Raw genomic sequence first — 23,150 nt, forward strand, 5'->3', positions numbered from 1 at the left:
TACCCCGGGGGTGCTGTCTCCCCCCCTCGTCCTGCAGCTGCCGCAGACAGCTGAGAGCAGCCGTGGGCTCGTCCGGCAGCTCCGACACCACATTACGGCGGCTGCCGGACACCCCCAAGAGCCCCCACCTAAAGGCAATGGCACCTTTGGGTGCCCAAGGCTTTGAAGGATGCAGCTTTGTGGGTGCAACCCACACACGAACAGTGCCAACCCCACCACGGATGGCTGGTCCCCCCCGTTGGCCTCTTGTTTTTCAGGAATAACCAAAACCACTGAACTTTAAGAAGAAGAATTTTTAAAGAAAAGGAAGATAAAACGCCACGACCACGGTGGGCAGCTCGGAGCTCAAAGCAGTATATCGAGTAAATACCCTCAGACCTGCTCATCACAGACCTGGCTTCAAATTCAAAGCGTTTATGAGCACGTGAAATAACCCCCCCAAAAAAAAAAAAAGGAGAGAAAACGAGATTCCAGATCCTTATCTTCTAATTACACAACTTCAGACGGTGGCTCAGCTCATTTGTCAACGAGAAGAAGAAATTGTCTCGGCGCAAACCAGCCCAAAGCAATCAGTGGGATTTGGCCACACAGGTACGGATTCCTCCTCACCCCGCGAGGTAAAAGCGGCTTCCTCCAGCGTCCCCTCTGATGCGCGTTCCGGATGCAAACCCCCACACACCAAAATCCCCGAAAGGGTTGGCTGGGTCCCTTGGTTTCAAAGAAAACCAGAACTGATATTTCCCAAAGTCACCAAAGATTGAGCCCGGAGGGATGGGGTGGCCAGATTTGGGGCTGCTCTCCCCTCTAAAAGTCAAAATGAAGCATAAAAAAAATAAATAAATAAAAAAATAATAAAAGATTTTCCATGCTCCCACCAGCTCAGCCACCGGGAAGGCTCTGAAACACCAAATTTTGTCACTACTACAGACGAAAACAGGGTGGATGGGGAAAAAGAAACCAATTCGACCCTTAAAATTACTGCGTGTTGTGGGGGGCTGCAGGAAGAAAAGGGGGGGGGGGGGGACCGTGCTCTGAAACCAGACCTCTCGTTTACATGCTAATCCGCATCCCAAAATGAATGGGGGAGAGATTAAGAAATTCAGAATGCAAAGAATGTCACAGTCCAGGGAGGGTCAAAAGGATTTGAAGCGATAGAGGAAACCCCGTAGGTCTCCCACCGCCCACCCCCGCCACGGAAACTTCTCCAGATAGCTACAAGCATCTGCACGGGCAGAGCATGTGTTCGGCACATACGTGACCGGAATCCGATGTGCTATGGAGAGAAAAGAGCCATTTATGTCCTCGCACCGTAATTCTGCTGGTGGCATCTAATTTTCTCCGCCCCGCCCCCTCCCCCCCCCAAAAAAAAAATTAAAATAAAATAAAATAAAATAAAATAAAATAAATCGGATTTCCTTCGCTGAGCCTGCCGGAGCGCCTCTCCGGGCAGAGCATCACCCGCATCCGTGCCGGCCGGGCAAGGCAAGGGGCTGCTCTGCACTTCACCAGGGCCGCTGTGCTTTTATTAATATGTTAATTAACCGGTAATTCCTCCCATCGCGACCACGCCACCGGGATTATTTGCCGCTCCTAGAGGCCTCCATCACTGACGGATATTAAATCCCCGCGAGGCCACGCTCGGAGGGAGATGGGTCTTTTTTATCAGCCCAACCGAGCGAGCTGCACAAAAGCCGAGTGGGATCCCGTGAAATCCCGGGATGAGCCGGCACCTCGAAAACTTGACTCCTGGCCCATCGCCATCGATGCCCACCCTGCCCCAGGGAGGGCGGAATCGGGGCCACATCCATCGCCCCTTCGGCCAGATCTGGCTCGACGTGAAGTTGCCCCCACAGCGGGTGGAAACCTCCCCCTCCGCTGAGCAGCCCCTGCTCGAATCCGGCTCCGTCGGCGCGCTCGGCAGCGGCTGTGGTTAGAATTACAGAGGAAGTCATGAATAAATAAACCCCGCTATTTGCTTTGCCAGAAGCAGGTCCCGCTGTACTTAAATCCTCGGTGCGAAATGCCAACTCTTTGCACCACCAAACGTGACAGCCCGGTTCTGCTCCCACCTCCGCGCCGGGCAGAGCTTTACTCCAAATAAATAACTCCGCGAGACGGCGATTCCTTGGCTTTTTATTCACCATGTGCCAAAGGCGGGAGCTCCTCCCTCTCGCAACCTCCGCTCGCCCGGTCTTGGCCGCCAGCCGGCACCGGCGCTTGTGCCCCCCGGACCAGCCCCAGCATCTCCAGCCCACGGGAGGAGGCAACCGCTCTCACGGATGCTGCTCATCTCATGCCGAAGGCAGGAGCCTCCCAGATCCTTGGGGTGAGCCGGAGTGGGCTGATCGACCTGGTAAAAAAAAAAAAATGTCTATTTGCGAATCCGGATGGTTTCTGCCCACGTGCTGGTGGATTTTTTTTTTTTTTTTACTTAAAAAAAAGAAAAGAAAAAAAAATTGGGCGTGGAGAGAGGAGGGCGAATGGTTGCAGGGCTGTAAGGGGAGAGGAGCCGTGAGTCCCAGGGATGGATCTCAGTGTCACCCTCCTCCTGCTCCGCGCTGACGGTGCTATTTGTGATAACGGGATTTTAGCATCCCACAATGTCCAACCTGCAGCCCTCAAAAACCAGCCAACGCACCCGGCAGCCCCGTGCAGATCTTCTGGGTCTCCTGCAGAACCGGGAGGCAAAGCAAGACCTTTGAAGTTCCCTTGATGCTCTCCACAAACCCTCTCCAGCCATCGGCTGAGCTCACCGGAGAAAAAAACCACCCGCCCTGATGCAACCGGATTGTAACAGGAGAGACCCACATCCTGGAGCCACACCACAGACGAGCACCTTGGGTCAGTCCCTCATCACCCCCGAGCAGTGGAAGCACCAAGTTCTGCTCCATCAAAGGCTCTGCCTGGGTTTTCCTCCAACCAGCTCTTTAAAGAGCTCAACACGCCAAAGGTTAAACCTCACTGAGGGGGAAAAGCAAAGAGACAGAGGGAAGTGCCACGGAGGATCCTGCGATATCCAGGTACCGTGGAGATTTCTAGCACTGTGCCCATCAATACCACGTGGGTCAAACCCAAAGTGCACCAGGAGGAACCTCTTCCCAGAAGGGAGAAATCAAGGTGAAACAGGAAAAAGCAGCAGTTTTCATTCAGAAAACTCCCACTGCTGGTTCCCGACAGCCCTGGAGCCAGCTGGAAACCGCTCTGTGTCCCAAACACACCCAGAGACCCCACCAGCCCACATGGCATCGTTGGCTCCCGGTGCCGCCACCACCACATCATCCTTGGAGCTTCTCACCCTCGGGTATCCACGGCACATCGGCAGCACGAACGGACTGGTACTCACTGCAACCTTCGCAGAAAACCCTGATCACTCAGGCAGGCAGAAGCATCATTATTAAGAATTCCAAATTAGGTTGGGGTGTGTGTGTGTGTGTGTGTGTTTTGGTTTGGTTTTTAATTTTTAAATCTCACTGGGAAACAGCCAAGCGCAGATCCAGCCAGCAGGATCCCTCTTCTCTCACCCCTGGATGCATCCCCAGAGATCGCCTTCGAGAGGGTGGCCAGAGCCTCCCACTTAATTAAGAATCTGCTGGTAATTCCCCCGGAGTGGACTGGCACGGTGGCGGCGGTGGCAGGGACCCAAGAAAGGGGCACTTGCTAGTTAGGAGCAGGCAGCCTGGCCGGGGGCCAGCAGGAGGCTGGGGCTGGCCACCGCGAGCCAGAGGCGACGCAGCTTGAGGGTTCCCCTCCCTTTTGCACGAGTCCCATGTGGTGTTTTTGAGGTGATGATTTCGGGGGGGGGGGTAGGGGGAAGAAACGGGGAGGACAGAGCCTCTCCTCACCCCATCACCAGCATGGGCACATCCCCGCCCCCAGCGAGACTTGCTGCCACCTCCTTCCAAGAAAAGTTTTGGCCACAGGTCCCAGCTGAGACGGGCTGCTCTCTCCCGGCGGAGAGGAGCATCGCTGCACCCACAGCCGCTGAGCAGGATGGTGGCAGAGCTTGGGATAAATCCCCACATCCCCCCCAACACACCCCATGGATGCGCCTCCTTCACCTGCCCCATGGAGCCTCGCTGCAAGCAGGAGCTCAAGGAAGGACCCGGGTTGTTTTACCAACGGGATTCAGCCCTGAGCATCACCGGCAGCACGGAGGCAGCCGGAGGGATCGGTGTGGTGGGCACAGGGAGGGAGAGGAGGACAGAGGGTGCGGGGTGCTCAGGTCACCCCAACTATTGTACTCTGAGCATTTAGCCACAAACAACATTCCCTGTGATCCACAGGGATCACAGGACACTCACAACCACCTGCATCGCGGGAGCACAATACTCTACAAGGCTCATCTTTAGAGGGCAACAATCCCCGGCACACAGGATACCCCCACGAACGAAATAGCCCCACGGCACAGCCATCTACAGCGCAACCAGCCCCATGGATTTCCTTCCTCTTCCCCTGCTAATGCAGGTTTTGTCCGGACAATTCGATTTCTCTTTAGCCCCAAAGTAAGGGGCCGATTTAGTGAACTTCTGCTAGAGAAAGAACTGACCCTGAGCACTGCGGCATGAGCTGCTGGTCCTCTGCCCCCATCACTCTGCATTAGAATCACAGAATGGACCTTAAAGGTCATTCTAGTCCAAACTCCTGCCCTGGGCAGGGACACCTCCCACCAGTTCAAGTCCAACCTGGCCTTGAACCCCTCCAGGGATGGGGCAGCCACAGCTTCTCTGGGCAACCTGGGCCAGGCTCTCACCACCCTCGCAGCAAAGAATTTCTTCCCAATATCTCATCTCAATCTCCCCTCTTTCAGTGTCAAACCCTTCCCCCTCATCCTATGGCTCCCCTCCCTGATCCAGAGTCCCTCCCCAGCTTTGCTGGAGCCCCTTTAGGGGCTGGAAGGGGCTCTAAGGTCTCCCCGGAGCCTTCTCTACTCCAGGCTGAACCCCCCCAACTCTCTCAGCTTGTCCTCACAGCAGAGGGGCTCCAGCCCTCCCAGCATCTCTGTGGCCTCCTCCAGACTTGCAATAGCTCTATAGTCACCCTGGAGCCTGACACATACCAGACGCATTCTATGGGATGTTGGCTACAGCACCTCCCTTATATCCAACATCTCCTGGACTTCCTCTGTCCCCCACCATGTATTTCTCAAAGCAGAGGTGACTAATGGCACCACGATGCTGAGGGACCGAGCGCTGGGGCTCTCCTTGACCCCAAGCACCAACCCCATCCCGTCCATCTCCTACCAATACCATTTATGCAGCTCCTCGGGGCAGGAGGAGGACGGCCAAAGCCAGAGACATGGGGGGACCTACTAGAACTGAACAACATTAATGATGGCTTTTCAATCAAATGCAAATGTTATGCAAATTTGGGGGCTGAAAACACAGTGCATCCCTGATTCAATTAACAGCATTTCATTTATCTAGTTAGGCTTTGATTCAGGAAAGCACTTAATCCTGTGCTTAATGTGTTGTTGTTGTTGTTTTTTAATGTTTTAAACATTTTTAAATAGGAAAATGCGGTTGCTAAGACACAAACGTTGCCAGGGGGACTCAGAGAAAAGTTGTAGCTGAAATTACTTGCTTTTCCCTTATAAATTGATAGGCTTTCAATTCGCCGGCATCTCCGCGAAGCAGGAATATTATCCCTGAACTCCCTTCATTGACAAGGAAACAAAAGCACAAAAAGGGAGGTACCTGCTGGAAGCCCACGGCAGGTCTCCACCGCACCTCCGAGCACAACCCAGCACCGTCCAGACAGGATCTGCCTCCGGGCTTTAGCCACTTCACCTGGGATTTGCCAGCTTCTACATCGCCCTCCAAGCCAACACATCTCTCGGCTTCCCCACGTGCCGGTTGGTTGTTGTACGATTAAACCCACCGACACATGGACACCCCTGCCCAAGCAGGACCAGGGATGCGAGGTCCTCGCTGGACCACTGGCTCACTCGCTGGCAAGACAGGAGAAAAAAAAAAATCACGTACCAAATACACCAGACGATGCTCAAGCAAGGCCAACAACCTGAACTCCTTCAAATGCAGCATTAGTAAGGTTTGAGACAGATATCTGATTTTTTTTTACTGAATCCAAACCTCCTAACCCAGCTCCTCACAGAGGTACCGCAGGTCCAGGATGAACTTTTGGAGCCTTTGTGGTTTGGAAGAGAAAACTCAATATGGGAATGGGGAGGAACCAAAGAAAAGTCCTTCCCTGAGTTTGCAAAGAGCCTAAAACCAGAGCTCTGAGATTTAGAGGCTTCGTATCAGTTTTGAGCATTAACGCCACAATGTCAAACATCAAGAATATTCAATTTGAGCATATAAGTAAAAAAAAAAAAAAAATCATATCTGGGCTAGCATTTCCTAAAGGTTGGGGGTTGAGCCCTAAATTAAGGGCATTTTTGACAGCATTGAATTTTTCTGCCAGAGTTAAGGCCATCACTGCCCTCTCCTGGCCATGCCACTCCCCATCACCTGTCCCCCCACTGCAGCACTCCTCAGTCCTCCCCATAAACCCACTTTGGCCCCTTGCTTCAAAGCCCGATTTCACCGCTGAAGCTGCTTATTGAGGTGGGTTTGCACTACAACCTGGGCTGTGAAATGGGGCAGGTCAGGTATAGTCCCACAGAGCGAGAAAAGAAAGTGGTAGAACCCCATCAAAAAGCTCCCAACTGTGCTACAATTGAGCAGGATCCCGGAGGGATGCAATAGGAAAGAAGAGCATCCCTCTTCTTGTCCTGAAAAGGGACCCAGCTTGCAGCCTGCTCAGGAAACACGGATTTAAACAATGATTTTTCTCATAAAGAAAAAGCAAAGGTCTCCCGGAGAAGCCTCCCTCTGCCTCCAAAACACCTTCTCCCACCAGACCTCAACTTAGTGTCATCAGTGCAACAAACTCTTAAATTCCAACACCCTTTCTTCTAAAATCATTTCGTGTTTTTCTGAGCTGCTATCCTCCTTCCTTCCAGCTCCGGTGACCTGCTTGACCTCACATCCTACATCTTCATAAAGAAACAACTTCTCTAGAACCAGTGAAAAGCTGCCGTGGCCACAGTGGTTGCTGTTCGCTGGGGGACATGGCCAAGGCAAGAGAGTCCCAGCTGCGCCGGTGCAACAGCAAAGCCAGAGCTGCAGGGTGGCTGACGGGAACGAGATTTGGGGGTGGGATAAAAGGCAGAGGAGGTTGGGAAAGAAATATGCAAATATGTATAATGACAAGATTAAAGCAGCAGTAGCAGAAAGAAAAGCAGAGAGAAAACTGGGCTCGTCCTTTGAAGAGAAACGATCCAAGAGGCCCCTCCTGAGGAGATCAGGCCAAGCCAACAAAGACATTTGGCTTCTTGCAGTTGGAGGGACGCAGAAGTGAACCAGCCACGGGATGTTGGGGACACACATCGTCCACGCAAGAGTCTCATACAGACCCACTCGCCTTGGCTAGTAGTTATCTCTGGCAAGCAAGCACATCATGATTAATCCTTTCCATCAATCATCTCAGCAACCAGAATTTGATCTTGGGCTAATAAATCTGTCTAATTGGTTTCTCCCCATTAGCTCCTTTTTGGAAATGCTTTGTACACGGAGAAGCATGCCTAATAATTGATTAGATTTTTTTCAGGGAGCTGCCGAGAATGAGAAATCGTCCACGAGCATCCCTTTGAAAGCCTCAGAGAACTCATTCCTGCTGTTAGAAGACCTGCTGTACCTCAGGTGCAGAGGGAAGGGACCAGTTGATGCCCAGAGTAGGAAAAATCCTCTATCTTATATTTCCTCCTCTATTAAACCGCCGTGCTGCCTTTTCACTCCTCATTTTCCCCCACCAATCCCAGGTAGATGGTGCTGGCGCGGAGCACACCCAGCTAAGTGCCAACCTCCGAGAGGAGGCAGTACCTCAGTGCTTCAAAAGATGCAAGAAATCTCAAAAGAAATCTCAAAAGCCCTTATCCTCAACTTGCCCAGAGGAAGACTCTAATCATCCCCCAAGAATTCTGCAGTTAGTCCCTGCCAAAGTCAATACATCAAGTATCTGCGGACAGGACAAGTTTAACAGTAAGTAATAGAGAGGAAAGATGGATGAGTTTTATACAATGCATCCATTTTGCATTATCTTTCCATTCTAATTTGCTGGCAGGTTGCCACGTATTGAAAAGCTCTTTCTGATACTCTGAACATGCCCCAAAGCCAAGCCCAGCGAAACTTGGTGGGTTCCCACAACCGGCAGCCCAACCCCAAACCTCAGCGGGACACGTCGCCTCTGACAAACTGGTGGCAGGAGAAAACCCCAGTTCCCTCCCAGCCACCTCCAGCCGCGGGGCAGCTCGATCCCACTGCGACCCAGCAGCCAGTGGTGGGAGATTTCCATCCCTTAAGACAAAAATTAAAGTTTCAATTCTCAAATTAACCTTAATCAAACCTGACCCCCGCCGCTGGCACTGGTTGCCACCAGTGAACACACCAACAAATGTAATGTTCAAAGGCAAACTTCCTTCCAGACCACGAGATGTGGAGGGGTGGCAGAAGTGGGACTTGTTCCTCACCCCACCTTTTACCCATCGAGCCTGGAGCACTTCTAGGACCATCACCAGAGCACAGCACAAGGCAACAAACGCTAAGGCAGCCGGGCAAAGGAACACGCAGCATCATCTGCACGTCCTCAAGCATCGAAGGGCACACGGCCAACTCCACACGGGTGTTAAGGTGTCTCCATCCCTGATGCCGATATAAAAACCTGAATAAAAGCACATGAGACAAAGTGTATTCTGTATTTTGATGTGTTCTGCACATTTCAGAACATCTCCCTTCACCCACCGAGGCCAACTTTGAATAGAAAAGGTCCTAAACGTGGACCTAAGCCTCTAGGAGCTACGACATCAGCCACCGATGCAGGAGATGTCTCAGTCCACCAGGTCTGGACTTTGGACCATCTGGAAGACGGTCATTGCCACCCTCCCCCAAGTCCAACAATGCACAAAATAAAAGCTGAGGCGGTGTGAAACCCACAGCATGGCCATGCCGCCTCCCACCCTTCGTTACTGCCTTCGTTAGGGTGCTGGGGATGGGGTTTCAGCAGGCAGCTGCGTGCCACCCACAAACCTCTCGCCCACTTCTCCTTGCCACGAGAGGGCACCTCTGCCCTCCTCTGGTGCCTAGACACATTTCTAACTGGTTTCCAGTGGCTGTGATGGTGCTACCGGGCTGGGGGATGCTTTGAGATGAGCTCAGGCTTCGCCAAGCAGCCAAGTGAAGCTTCGGGCAGCTCCCACGCAGCCGGCGTCAGCGGGAACCCCAAACCCCGTCAGCACATGCTCTCGGGTGGGTCTTACACCACTCTAATTTCTCAATAATTAAGCATCATTACCAGGGTGATTGACAGATACAGTTCATATAATTTTGTCTACAGAAAGTGGTCAGGACCACCTTTTTTATTCTGTGTTTCCAGCCCCCCCAGACAGCGGGGTATTGACCTCGTACTGCAGGTCTCACAAATCCCATGGGCTCGGAGCACTTGGAGCAGGGGAAATAAGGAGGGATTCATTAAAGCCGAGGGGAGCTGCAAGGATTCGGGGGCCCCAACAACTTCAGATGCACAAGCACATGCCAGCGCGAGAAAGGAAGAGGAAACAAAACTGCCTGTGACTTCTAAGAGGCTTTTCTGAGCAAGGTCTGTGTGGGGAGGAGGAGGAGGAGGAGGAGGAGGCGGCAGCACAGGGACCGGTGGCTTTGAGGGCTCCTCTTCCACAACATTACGTTGCCAGAGAGTGGCACGACTCCACAGCCCCTTGTGCCTGGCACGTAGGGATTTGTCAGATAAAACTGGATCCAAAAAAAAAAAAAAAAAGAAAAAATCAATCTAAGAGAGTCTCCGTGCGGGGCTCAGTGCCAGTGGCACCGAGCCTGTTTTAAGCCAAATCAGGTTGAACCAGTGCAGCGATTGCAGGCAGACAAGCCCTCCGAGATCAAAGCTGACTCGTAAAGGGAGAATCCAGAAGTTACAACACAGATTTAACTATCTTATGAACTTAATTCAAGGGTGGAGACCCTTTTACCAAAACTCAAGTTAAAACCCGTGGCTCAGCCCCACCAGTCCTCCCAGTTTGGGTGGGAAGGTGGCAGGGGGGGGGGGGGGGGTGTCAGACCTCCAGCAGCCTGGGCTGTAAGGAACACGCTTGTCCCCAGTGTGTCGGGCACAAATCCCAGCCCAGATCCCAGCCAGGAGCCCCCAAAACCCCTTCCAGCCCTGGCGCCAGCATCGTTGGGACGACACAGAGATCTGCGGCAGGTTTGGTGGCACAGCTGGGGTAAAGCCGCAATGGTTTTTCCACTGAGAGCTACAAGTGAAATCAAAATGCTTCCGTTCTTCTGTTTAAGTGAAAGTAAAGAGAAGAAAGCAACTGAGATGAAAAAGTACAAGATGAAAAAGTGGGGTTTTTTCTTCTTCATTTCCAGCATAAACTTTAAATAGAAGAGCAGGGTTCTTCACCGAATCTGGCTGAAGCCAGACTCATTTTCTCTTGCATTTCCTCTTCGGAAAGGAGGTAAGGGTGAAGCAAAACTCTTCTAAGAGCAGGCGATTTAGTGTTTCCACTGAAAAATACGAAATTAAGGTTTTTTCATGCAGAGCCTACCAAAAAAAAACCCTGCCCTTCAGGGGCAGGAGGAAAGATGCCAATGAACCCACCTTGGGCAGCCAGTGGTGCCCAGGGAGCCCGCATGGACATGGCTGTGCTCCTCCTTGGGTTTGGGAGAGGGTTAAACCCCCCCGGCTGCTTCCTTCATCCCACCGGAGCTGGACCAGCAGCAGAGGAGATGCAAAGTTTCCAGATGGGGCAAGATGTCTCGTGTTTGTTAGTTTTGGGGTGTTTTTTTAGCAGGGGGAGGGGGTGCCACGAATCAGAGAAGGAAAAGGTTGAGGCTCGGGTAGGACAGGGCAGGAGCTGGAAAACAGCAAAGAAGGGGCTTTTCTCCTCTACCGCTGTTCACTTTTATTAGAGTAAATAGCGGTGCCGAAGCAAAGCCATTTAAAGCCCTCCACCGCTTTGGCACAGGCAACACGAAAAGCCAAGCCGACGAACACACGCACCAAATAAATTCAATGCATCGTTAGGGAAACCCAGCACAAAGCCGCCGGAATATCTGATCTGGATTTTTTTCCTGAGCCAATTCCCCTCAGACGTGTTCGTGCCCTCTCTCCTGTCTGCCTTCCGTAAACCTCCCCATCGCCAAGTTTCGCTGGCGCAAACGGCAGCAAAAAGCAGCTTTCAAAGTTGCACGAGCGACTATTTGGGGGGAAACTAAATATAAAATTTGCGCCGCGCAACTGTTCGTGCCAGGCATGCAGGGGTGTGCAGCCAGTCGGGCACGGGAACAACAGCACGGATAAAGGCTCACCGGGGGAAGCTCTTCGTTCAAGCCATAGCTTTTTAAAAGAGTCACAAATATTCTCTCCGGGCCGCCCCCTCCCTCCCCCCAAGACGTACCGCATACAAAAGTCACAACCACTTTGCGTCTCTGCCATGAGCAAGAGGAGGCTGCAGATGTCGGAGAAACTTGTTGCGTTATTAGCTCAGCTGTAACCGAACGCTAAACAATGACTACATAAAGTTCATATAAAGTTGTATGTTTAGGCTCAAATTCAGCACACGCCTCATTTTACCGTCGGAGCAGCCCCATTAACTTCAAAAAGGATGGTTTCCCTGTTTAAAAGCACATCCTTAGGAGCCTTGTGAATCCCAGCCTAAAAGCACAACATTTATAGGATGCTCTTGGCTTCTCATGAAATTACACCCCAACAAACAACTCCATAAAAGCCTATCGCGGTCACAAGCTCTTCTTCCTTAGAGAGATCACAATTTTCTTTTAGGTTTTTGCTCATTTGATCAATCTGTTCATAAATACTTTTATGCCGGAGGCTTGAAGCACAGGATGTCACAGAACACACGTGAATGTCTTCATAGCCAAAAAAACCGTATATATTCACACGTATATCTGTGTCTGTATATATACACATACACAACTCCCCACTCTGGTCATCAAGTCTGCTTGGACGTGACCAGTGTTAACCAAGGAATCATTTAGTTAAGGTAGACAGCCCTGGTTAGAGGGCAGGATGGCAGAGGTCACCCCATCACCCCTTGAGGATGCAGCATTTCCCGACACCTCGCAGGCAAACGCTGCTATTGCTGGCGATACCTTAATACAGACCGTGTTTAATTGTGGGGAATTCCCTGCGTGCGACCCAGAACCAGAAGGTCTGATCCCATCGCCCTGGATGGCGCAAGGGTTTGAGCAAAGCCAGGTGATAAACACCGGAGGAAATATAGAGCCAGAAGGAGAATGGAGCATCTCGGGCATCGCTGCATCCTCACCTCTCTTTTCATGGAATCATCGAATGGTTCGGGTTGGAAAGGACCTTAAAGATCATCCAGTTCCAAACCCTTGCCCTGGGCAGCGACACCTCCCACCAGACCAGGTTCCGCACCTCATCCACAGCTCCCCATCCCTTGTCCATGCACGCTCCCGAAATTCCCAAATCGCTGGACAAACTTTTGACCACAAGCACTAAACGCAACGGCTCTCCATTCAGCTAAAAGCTAAAAAGCAGGGGGACGAGTGACTGCTCTGGACCCACCAGCACCCAGCCCCTCCTTGGGAGCACTGGGGGGCAAAGGGGCAGGACCCAGGGGCGACCAGGAACTGCTGAAACCTCCCGGGTGTCAGCTGGTGGATCCAAATCTCCAGAAATAAGAGGGAATCCCGACGGTCAGATTTTTCAAGAGTGCTCAGCACGTCAGGCGCTAATCGCTTCTGAAAACGGAGCTTTTATTTAGACGCTTAAATGCAAGTTGGAAAAATCTGGCTCCAATTGTGGGTGAAAATCTGGCCCTGAGAGCTTTTTTTTTTTTTTTTTTTTTTTAATTCTCTTCCCTTTTATTTGGCTCTAGATCACAATTCTCTTGTCTCTTTTACACTCCGGTCCGGGAGGCTGCTCCCCCAGGATCTCGGTTTTTAAGTCAGTCAAAAAAAAAAAAAAAAAGAAATTTAAAAAAAAAAAAAAAAACCCCAAAAGGAAACTACAGCAGAGTCAAAACTTTCTCCCCTTTTTGTGCAAATCAATTTCCCTGTAATCTCAAGTGCTGTTTACACACGGCAATACCCCCGGACCGTGCGGGATTTGCATCTCGCCGCGCGCTGCGTGGAGCCCTGCCAGCTCCCAGCGGTTCCCGGTGCACGGGGCGGCTGCTGCTTTTATTGTAGGCGGACGGCGTCCGGAGCATCTTAAACCCAACCTGGGGTGGATTTACTCTTCAAAATAAAGCGCGGAGGGGCATTCTGCCGGGGGGGATGCCCGTGGATTAGGGTTTTATTTTCTTAAAGCGGTTTGCTCCGTACGGGACCAGACAATTACAGTAGCCAGAAAAGTGTGAAATTTCAGCTCTGACCATGTCAGGGCTCCCAAGTGTCAGTTACAATAAAATAAATGACCCATTTCCTGACGGATCGCGAGGGCTCCTCCGAGACAGATGGACAGATTTTTTTATGTTTGTTTATTTTCTCTCTCTTTCTTTTTTTTTTTTTTTTTTTTTTCCCCCTGGCAGGAAGGCTGCTCTACCCTGTTCTTTCGCATCAGGAGGTGGGAGAGAAGTAGGGATGCTCTTGCTCCTGTGCCGCTGCCCTGGCAGTGCTCTCTCCCACCTGCTCCCACCCTGTCTCCATCCCCAAGGATGTCCCCAGTCCCTCCCACCGAGTTCCACCAGCTCCTGGCCCCTCGTCTCCAGCCAGAATCTCAATAAACTGTGCCCCCCGCTCTTCGGGTTTTATTAGCCTCTTTGGAGAAGCTCCCATGTAGGGGCTGTACCAGCAGCGGGAGCGGGCTCAAGCCGAGGCACCACCATGGGGAGGATGAACGGATTCCCAAGAGGACTTCCCAACACACACAGCCCACCCCGGGTACCCCAAAGCCTCCTCTCTGACCAGGCTCCGGCACCCCAAAGCTGCAGTAATACCCAAAAGCATCCGGCTTCACTTCACACGCTCATAAAACGAAGCCAAACCCCTGGGAAGGGGACAAGGGTCGGGCAGTGTCCCCTACGGGAAGGGCTGGCAGGAGCCAGAAATGGGCTGCAGGACCCCAACCCTCGCGAGACCCTTCCCAGAAAGCCCCATCCATTGCTAACTCTGTCCAGAGGAGAAAACCAAGCAGGTTTCAATCAAAGAGTGATTTTTTTCTTTTAAATCTATATACTTAAAGACATGAAGATGGCTCCAGCATCTTCAAGAGCAGGCTACGGACACTGGACATAAACGGATGGGGAACAGGTTTCCACTCCCCTTCAGCGGGTTATTCCACCAGAAGCAGAAGACACACACTGGTTTTAAGCAAACCAGCTTAAAACACCACCTTACATCAACTTTCCCACCTTTTCCCAGGGGCACTACCAAGGCAGAGGTGGTGTAAAACCTCCAGCCTGCTTTGGTCCCAGCCATCTGCCCTCGGTTCAGGGTAGGGAGGGACCTCCCGAGGTCACCTTGGCCAACCCCAACGTTCCCCCAGCCTGTCCCCTCGGCAGGGACACCCATCTCGATGCCGCCTGGGCAGAACATCTCACCGCTCACCAGAAAACACACAAGGACAAGGACAGAGAGAGGGACGGAGATGCATGGACACCCCTTAACACCTCTTGCTGGTTGGAAAACCTTCCAACCCCGTCTCCTGCAACCCAACCCCCCGGCTCCACAACCTCCAGGATAAACTCCCAATTTTCAGGTAAAACCCAGCAAAGATCTCGGAGCTGAATTCCCCGCCGGGTTCGCACGTATGAGCGGGAGACCCTGGAAGGCAGCTGGGATTAAACACCACACATCTGTGGAGTGGACAAACACCCTCGTGGGTCTGGGCTTCTCGTTTCATAAAAAAAATAGGTTAAAAAAAAAAAAACCCACCCTTTCCTGGTGAGCAGACTATTCCATAACTGCCTCTGCGACACTCCCCCTGCCTCTCCCTGCAGCAGCTAAGAGCCATCCCAAGCAGATGTAGGACACCAGCCCCATCACTGATGCATTTTTCTCTTGTGACACTTGTTTTCCTCATTTTTTTTTTTAAACTTTGCTGGGCAAGTGCATTTTTTACCCGTCCCGTCCCCCCAGTCTCCCTGCCAGGTACTCGGTGCTGGACCCTCCCAGATCATTTCCATGCTTCAAACTGGGCAGAATAAGAATTTAAAGGTGCACAAAGGCTCAAACCCATCGCTCAGGGAGGAGCCTGGCAGTCAGGAGGACAAGCAGACCTTGCAAACCAGTTCTTCTGCTGGTCCCTCCCCGGTATCCCCTGGTTTGTCAGGGTCCAGCCGGCGACGGGGAGCCCCTCTCACCCACACCCCCAATGAGACGACTGGCAGTGACGTTCCCAAGTGGGCGATTTAGGAGCACACGTCCTCGCTTAAGCTTTTAAATGCCTCCAGTCGCAGCGAAAATGAGAGTTTTCACCTAAAACTTTTGAAAAGCTCCTCTCTGGTGAAAACAACACACCAAAATAAAGAAAACAACCCAGAAAAGTCTCTGCAACCTCTTTAAAAGGCTTTTTTTTTGTTTTAGAAGAAACCCGCAACTTCCAGGTTTCAGGCTCCTCAATTTTTCAGTTTTCTCCTCCTCCCCTCCTTAATTCTTGGGAAGGGGGAGACACCAGCATCCCCCAGGGACTTCCCTCTATATTTGCTTTAGGCTCCCACTCCTTCCCATCAAAACTGTTCCATAAAACCAGTGGCACCATTACAAGAAAGAGGGGAAAAAAAAAACAAAAAACAACCCACACCTTCCACCTCCATCCACAAAGGCACCTTCCACTCCTAAATCCAGCAAACCTGGCGGGCAGGGGGAAGGCAGGGGGGGGCTGGAGCCGGTGTCCCCAACAGGGCAAAGGGGCTGGAGATGTTTCCTCCTGCTCCAGCCTGGAGCTGCCACCCCCTGGGCCAACCTTGGGCCATCCCCAGCAGCCTGAACTCGCCCCAAACCCTCCCGGGAACTCTGGAAAACATTAACATCGCTGGGGGCTTGGGCTGGGGCGGGCAGAAACCTCCTTTTTTTTTTTTATTTATTTAATTTTTTTTATTTTTTTTTTTTTTTAAATTCTGAAAGGTCTCAATTTTCAAAGCGAGTACTTTAACCCCAACTTCCCTTCGCCATATCTCTGTTTGCTTGGGTTTTAACCTAAAAGACAAAGATAGAAGCAATTTCAACTGGAGAAGCAGGTTCAGCCCCAGCAATCGCCCCTGAGGCTCTCTCCGAAATTCAGTTTATTCATTTCTTTGGAATTTAAAAATCACCAAACTCTTAACAAAGGGTATCTACACAGGACGGGCTCCGTCTCCAGCGGGTTCAAAACTTGAGGCTACAAAGTTTACGGTTAAATTACAATTTCTTGGCCATATTTGCCAGTTGGAAAGAGGTGAAATAAAGGCATTTCTCTCACTTCAGACTGTAAATTAGTAAACACATTCTTTCTCCCAGGTATGTTAAAATATGTTAAAATTGATTAAATTTTCTCAGCTTTAGACCTCATGGATGAAATTTACTGACGAATTATTAATGACTAATTTAATGACAAATTATTTCTAGCTTTTCTAGCTGGAAATGATCAAAACCATATTAATTTCCCAAGGTCTACAGTTCTCAGAGGTGTAAAATCAGCAGCAGAGAGCTCTCGGCTCGGGGCTGGGGGCTCACAGGAATAAAGCAAAGAAGAAGAACTCCAGTTTATTACCCTTTTTGGTAATCAAAAAAAAAAAAAAAAAGTAGCAACAAACCAAATCCCATTAAACTCGACATCCTCAGAAAGGAGCATTCATCCCGCCTTTCAATTCCCAAGCCCTGCTGTAAACAAGGGTGTTGCTAATTTTTACTAATGCTACTATAACTTTTAAGCCAGACCTGTTTCAAGGGGAAGAGACCCATCTTAAGACCGGATTAAAAGCATGTTTTGTCTCAGCATTCGAGACAGTGTCTTTATTTTAGCGGAGAAGAACCGGGGAACTTTTTTCAGTCCAATTCTCAGAGAATCCGAACGTCAGGAGGGAGAAAGGCGCATTTTTTGATCAATACTGACAAACAAAGAAATCCCACTCGTCGTTATCAAAAAATTTTAGGCTATTTCGTTACGAACAATTAATTGCACCATTACGCACAGGCAAAGAGACCATTTCTCTGGTGTGAAAACATTCATTTGAAACAAAGACTAAGAAAAAAAAAAAAAAAAGCCAATTTTAAGATTTCTCCATCCATTTCTATCCACTACGCTAAATCCTCACGTCATTAACAACATTTATTAATTCCCACCTCTGCTCGGGAGCCCAAGGACCCTCTAAACCTACAACGTGCTCGCGAATGAGCTTTACTTAAAATTACACGTTTAGTTTTAAGTCTACGGGCTGTTATCAACCCAACTCCCTCTTCCCCCCCCCCCCCCCTCCTCAAATGGCTTGGTTTCATTCTCTCTGGTCGACTCACTTCCACATTCCTCATATTTGGAATGTCTGCTTGATGGATTCACTTTTTTGCCCCCCCACCCCCACCCCTCCTCCTGTCTTCATTCATTCATTCTTTCGACCCCATCGACTTCGGGCTTTTCAGCTTCCCAGCTCCAAGCCCCCCCCCCCCCCCCCAAACCAATCCTTCATCTTAAGGAGGAAAACTGAGGGGTTTTTTTTTGCCTTAAAGAATCTTTTCTTTTTTAACCTTCTGAAGAATAAAGCACGCATTTTAAAATAAAAATAAAGCATTTTTTAAAAAATCCTCTTAAGTTTCTCCAAGTTTTTCTATCAGCAAAGATAAATCAAAAATAACTCCCAAACAGCAACGAGATACTTTAAACAAAACTAAACTAACTTTAAAACGCAGGGGTTTTTAACAAAACGACATATTTATCAGCACTGACTTTTCTTTACAGTCTGATACTTCGAAAGGACTTCCTTAAAATGGTTCCCCGTGATCATTAACATAATTTGCAGCTTTAAGTGTTATTTGAAGAATCACTGTAATTAAACAACTCTAAATCAGTTTATATCCTTCTTGGGTGTTTCAGTGCAACCCCCCCCCCAACCGCTCTTCCTCGTGCCACATTAACACACACAGAATTTTTTTAATTAATTTCTACGATGGCTTTTAGGGACAGGAGAGGTGCTAAAGAAGGAAATACACCGGTGGGAAAGATGTATTTACAACACGGAATTTCATGGAACTCATTCATTTCTAAAGCCACCCAAATCAGTTTCCCCCTTTGCACTTTCAACCAGAAGAAAAGGCAAGCAAAAAAGCCAACTTTTCTCTTTTTTTATATATATTTATTTTATAAAATAGCTGCGAAGGGCACCAATGCTCATGACTTGTTTTCCCACATTTCCAAAGGGGGAGGGGGGGGGGGGGGGGGAGGAGGAAATTAATATCAGGTTGGGGGGTGGGGGGGGAGGGAGGTTGTTTGGTTTAGATCCCACTAAACCCATCTGATTTTGTCCTCACTGCTCACACTTAATTAACCATTTCCTGTTCTATGTGCCTTTAAACTGGAAAATCCAGTCTTAAAAACAAGCAGAAAGAAAAGAAGAAGAAATAAATAAAAAAAAATAAGTTGCTTTTGAGGCAGCCCCCGCCCCCCATCATCTCAGCCCTTATCCGGGGTGGGGGGTGGAGAGCAAAAGACACCAAATTCCCCCCCACAAAAAAAAAAAAAAAGCTTTTTTTTTTATTTTTTTTTTTTTTTTGAGGGACCAACCTGCAAAGTTTACAAGCGGTTGCCAAAAAGTTGCTTTTATTCCGACCCAGAAACACAAACGACTTCCCCAAAGTGAGACAAAGTAACGGCGGCGGCTGAGAGGGCGGCGGGGACCCCCCCGGGACACCCCCACCCCCACACCCCCCCCCCCCCGAGCGACCGACAGCGGACGCGGCTCCTGTCGCTTTAAAAGCAGAGCCCGGGGCTGGGGGGGGGGGCTCATTTAACCCCCCCCAACCCCCCCAAAAAGGGGCTTTAGCAGCTAAATGCAGATTTTAAAGAAATGCAGGAGAAAAGCAAAGCGACCTTCCTTCCACCTATTGTAAAGTACCCCCCACCCACACACACACCCCCCCCCCGCATTTCTTTGAATTAAACCACCAAAGAAATATTCCCATTTTCAGGGAATTTCTTCCTGAGAGCTCTTAAGAGGAAGAGATCTGCTCCCCCCAACCTATTGATTATCCAGCAGCACTGAGGAAAACAAGAAATAGGGTGGATTTGGGGTTGGTTTTTGGTGGTTTTTTTTTTTTTTTTGAGTGTTATTCTGTTGCCCTTCCCAGGGTAATTGCCTTTCCAATAACACCCCCTTCGCTCATTGATAATTAAGCCCCAGCTGTAACGAGCCCTATCGATCCCCCCCCCCCCCCCCGCCACGAGGTGCTAAAAAAAATAAATAATAATAATAAAATCTTGGGTAGGAAATTATTAAATGGATTTTTTTTTTTTTCCCCCTTTTTTTCTTTTTTGGCCTTTGGGATCAGCCCCGCTCTGCCATAACCAGGGCTGCAAAGTTGGGTAGTCCCCCCCCCACCAAAGCCAAGGAGGAGGTGTGGGGGGGGGGGGGTATGTGACCCCCAAAACTGGGCTCCCACTCAATGGGGAAAGGGGATGGGGAGGGGTTCGTGGAGAGACGAAGGAACTGGGGAGAGTTTGGGGAGGAAGAGTTGGCTTCGCCTCCTCCCTCCGCGCCCGTAACCGCCTCGTCACGTGGCCGACGCGGGTTTCGGGCTGCACGATCCAACGTGGACTCTTTGGGGTTGGGGGGGGAGGCGGGGGGGACACACGACTAACTCGCCCACAGCCTCGGTGGCCATTCCTTGAGTTGGAAATGGGGAGGAATGGGGTGCCTTCTTAAAAAAATAAATAAATAAATAAATAAATAAAATAAAATAAATAAATAAAATTAAAATCCTCTTCCTAATTGCTATTTAAAGCCGGGGAGCGCGGTGGCGGGGGCCGCTCTGGCGTCCGGCACCCAACAACAAAGGGCCAAGAAGATGGAGAGGGCCGGGCTGGGTAAGGCCGGTGGCGGGCGAAGCCGCTTGGCAGGTAGATGGAAACCACCCAAAAAAGCAGTTCTCGCCCCAAAATAAAAGTTGCCAGTGGGCAGGAGCTGGGCCAGCGCCCTGGGCTTTAAATCCCTCCCCGGCATGGCACGGCCAGACCAGCCCCATGGGGGTATTTTTTATTTTTTTATTTTTTTTTCTTTTCTTTAACTCCTCACCATCAAACGCTGGCAAATTTCACTTTTTAATTTTTTTTTTTTTTTAGGTTGGTTTTTTGGGGGAGGTTTTGTTTTTGTTTTTTTTTTAAATTTTACAGTTCTCTCGGAAAACAAAAAGATTTCGCCCATTTCGCAGCGGAGGAGCCGAGGGAGGCGAGGAAAATTCTTCCAGTGCCACAAGTTTGAAAATCCCAACCCAAAACGCCTCAGCCATCCATCACCTTGGGCCAGCGGCTGGATAATTGTTTTACCTTTTCTGTGGTGGTGTTTGGTTTTTTTGTTTTTTTTTTTAAGAAAAACAAACAAACAAACTTGCTCACAGGGGAAGTTTTCTTAAAAAAAAAAAAGCAAACAAACAAATAAAAAAAAAGAAATTAAACATTGATCCTCTCACCTCGCTGGGGACGCATCTAAAGCCAAATCACCAACATCTCTGATTTCACATGCACATATTTGGGTATAATTCTTTTCCCTCCTTTATCTTACATTAATTTATTTTTTTTACCCCCAACAGAAATTTTGAAAAAAAAAAAAAAAAAACAAACCATAATAATTTAAAAAAAAAAAAAAAAAGAAAAAAAAAAAAAGAAATTAAAACACTGTATTACCTTTGCTTTTTAGGTACTGAATGTTCAATCTCTAGCTGTTTTCCATGAAGCTCCACTTTCCCTAAAAACAAAACGTGTCTGTTTTTTAAAATCTGGGTGGAGTGGTCAGAAAGCTTTGGATAACACACTTATCACGTGAAACCTCGCAATTTAATTCAAATTACGACGAGCTACGCACAAATACATTTTTCTGCGATCCCTTTACAAGTGCATTTTATTCAATACGGGACTGGCCTCGACTGGGAAGCGCTGGGAGGGAGTGGTGAGTTAACTGGCCGGACAATGTTCCTTAGGAATATTTAATTCCTTAGTTCATCCCGCTTTGAGCGCAAGGAAACGAGGAATAATATTTGGAGACCAATTCTTCGCCTTTCTTTAATTCCGCCTTGTTTAATCCCTGCAAGAAGTCCTTCGGGCTGATTTCTCCCTCCCCCCCCCCCCCCCCCCCCCTTCCCATTAAAAGGCTCAAAAAATTGTAACTCCATCGCAGAAACGGATTTCTCTTTTAAAATGGAGTGGGATTCTTTGCTGCTGGGTTACGGTGATGATTTTATTTATCTTTTTATTATTTTTTTTTTTGGAGGGGGGGGAGAAAAGGGGAAGAGCCCGGCGGGAGGAGCCCGCGCCGAGGGAGGAGGGGGGGGGTGGGGGGCGGGAAAAAAATTAAAAAATGAAAAATTCAAATATTTTTAAAATTATCTGCTTCCCGGGGGAGCTTTCCTTTTTTTTTTCCTCTCCCCCCCCCCTCTCCCAGCGAGCAGCATGGCGACCTTCGCGCTCCTCCACACATCACATGCCCCAGGAAACCCAGTTTCAAATCAAAATGGCCAAAGTCCCAGCCCACCCACCCCCCACCCCCCCGCCCTTTACCCCCCCCCCCCTCCCCGCACCGCACCGGGACCCCCGCACCCAACCCCGCCGGGGCGGCCGCTCCGCACCCCGCGGGGTGATGCGGGGGGGGGGGGGGGGGGGGCCGGGACACACACACACACACACACACACACATATATACAACCCACGAGGGGTGAGGGGGCTTCATGGGGGCCTCATCCCCCCCCCCACGCTCCACGCTGCTTTTTTGGGGGTGGGGATGGAAAAAAGCGGGGTCGCGCCGGCCGCTGCTGGAAACCCCGACGGGGCGCACCGTTTTGGGGCGGATGGCGGGGCGCTGCGCCCCGGGGGCGAGGGGGGGGGGAGAGAATTGAGCCTCGGGGTGGAGGAGGAGGAGGAAGAGGAGGAGGAGGAGGGAGGTGGGGGGGGGGGGGGAAAGGGGAGATAAGGCCGCTTACCCGAAAAAGTTTCGATGGCTTTCATGGCCCACTGCTCGTCGGGGCAGTCCACAAAGGCATAGCCGGACTTGACCAGGAACTGCCCGCTGAAGGAGATCTTGTGGTCGTTGAAGACTTTCTCCAAATCGGCCGGAGTCACGTTCTCGTTGAGGTTCCCGATGTAAAGCTTGTTCATGGTGGCGGCGAGCGGGCGAGGAGGGGGGCGGCGGCGGCGGGAGGGAGAGGGAAGGGAAAGGGGAAAGAGGGGGGGGAGGACGGGGACGGGAGGGAGGGAGGGAGGGAAGGTTGGGGGGGGGGGGGGGGTGGGGGGGGTGGCGGGGCTCGGAACGGGGCTCCCGGGGGCGCCGAGGGGGGCTCCACAGGCCGCCCGCGCCGTCGAGCTCCGGCCGCCCTACAGCCAGCCAAGGGGGGGGGGGGGGGAGAAGGATGGGGAGGGAAGGGAGGGGTGGGTTGGGGGGCTTTTTTTAAACCCCCCCCTTCTTTTTTTATGTTGTTTTTTCCCCTTTTTTTTTTTTTCCTTGATTTTTTTTTTTTTTCCCCGATTTTTTTTTTTTTCCCCTTTTGGGGGGCGGTGGCTGTTGGGGAAAAGGGAAAAGGGGGGGGGGGGGGGAGGGAAGGAGGGGGGGGGGGGGGCGGCGGCTCCGGCGGGTGGTGGTGGTGGCGGTGGCGGCGAGCAGGGCGGTGGCGCCGGTTGCGGGGGGCCCCCAAGTCGGCGGAGTGGCACCGGAGTGTCACCGGACGCCTCTCGGCAGCCCCGGGCACCGCCTCTAAATAAAACCGACCTGGAAAAATGAGTGAAAATGTTTGCTGGAGGAAGCCACGTGGTGATGCGGGGAGGGCCCGGCCCCCGGGGGGAGGGGCCGGGGGTGGGGGTGGTGGGGGTGGGGGTGGTGGTTGAGGGGTGGGGGGGGGGTGGGGGGGGAGGGGGCGGCCTCCACTTATTTATTTATTTTAATTTAAATACTACGTTATTTACCTCCCACGCACACCCCC

The 23,150-nt window shown here is 50.7% G+C and overlaps 1 protein-coding gene across 2 annotated transcripts in view; it reads right to left on the bottom strand.

The window, feature by feature from the left end:
* The window catches only part of IGF2BP1 (insulin like growth factor 2 mRNA binding protein 1), a 31,400-nt gene extending 9,068 nt beyond the window's left edge, over positions 1-22,332 (bottom strand). For both annotated transcript variants that reach the window (XM_074162604.1, XM_074162605.1), the window contains exons 1-2: positions 22,158-22,332; positions 20,869-20,929 (exon numbers count right to left, since the gene is read on the bottom strand). In XM_074162604.1, coding sequence (XP_074018705.1) covers positions 20,869-20,929; positions 22,158-22,332 — 236 coding nt within the window. The remainder of the gene's footprint in view (positions 1-20,868; positions 20,930-22,157) is intronic.
* Positions 22,333-23,150: the final 818 nt, after the last annotated feature.

The sequence above is a fragment of the Numenius arquata genome, chromosome 23 (genome assembly GCF_964106895.1).
Source record: "Numenius arquata chromosome 23, bNumArq3.hap1.1, whole genome shotgun sequence".
Lineage (NCBI taxonomy): Eukaryota > Metazoa > Chordata > Aves > Charadriiformes > Scolopacidae > Numenius > Numenius arquata.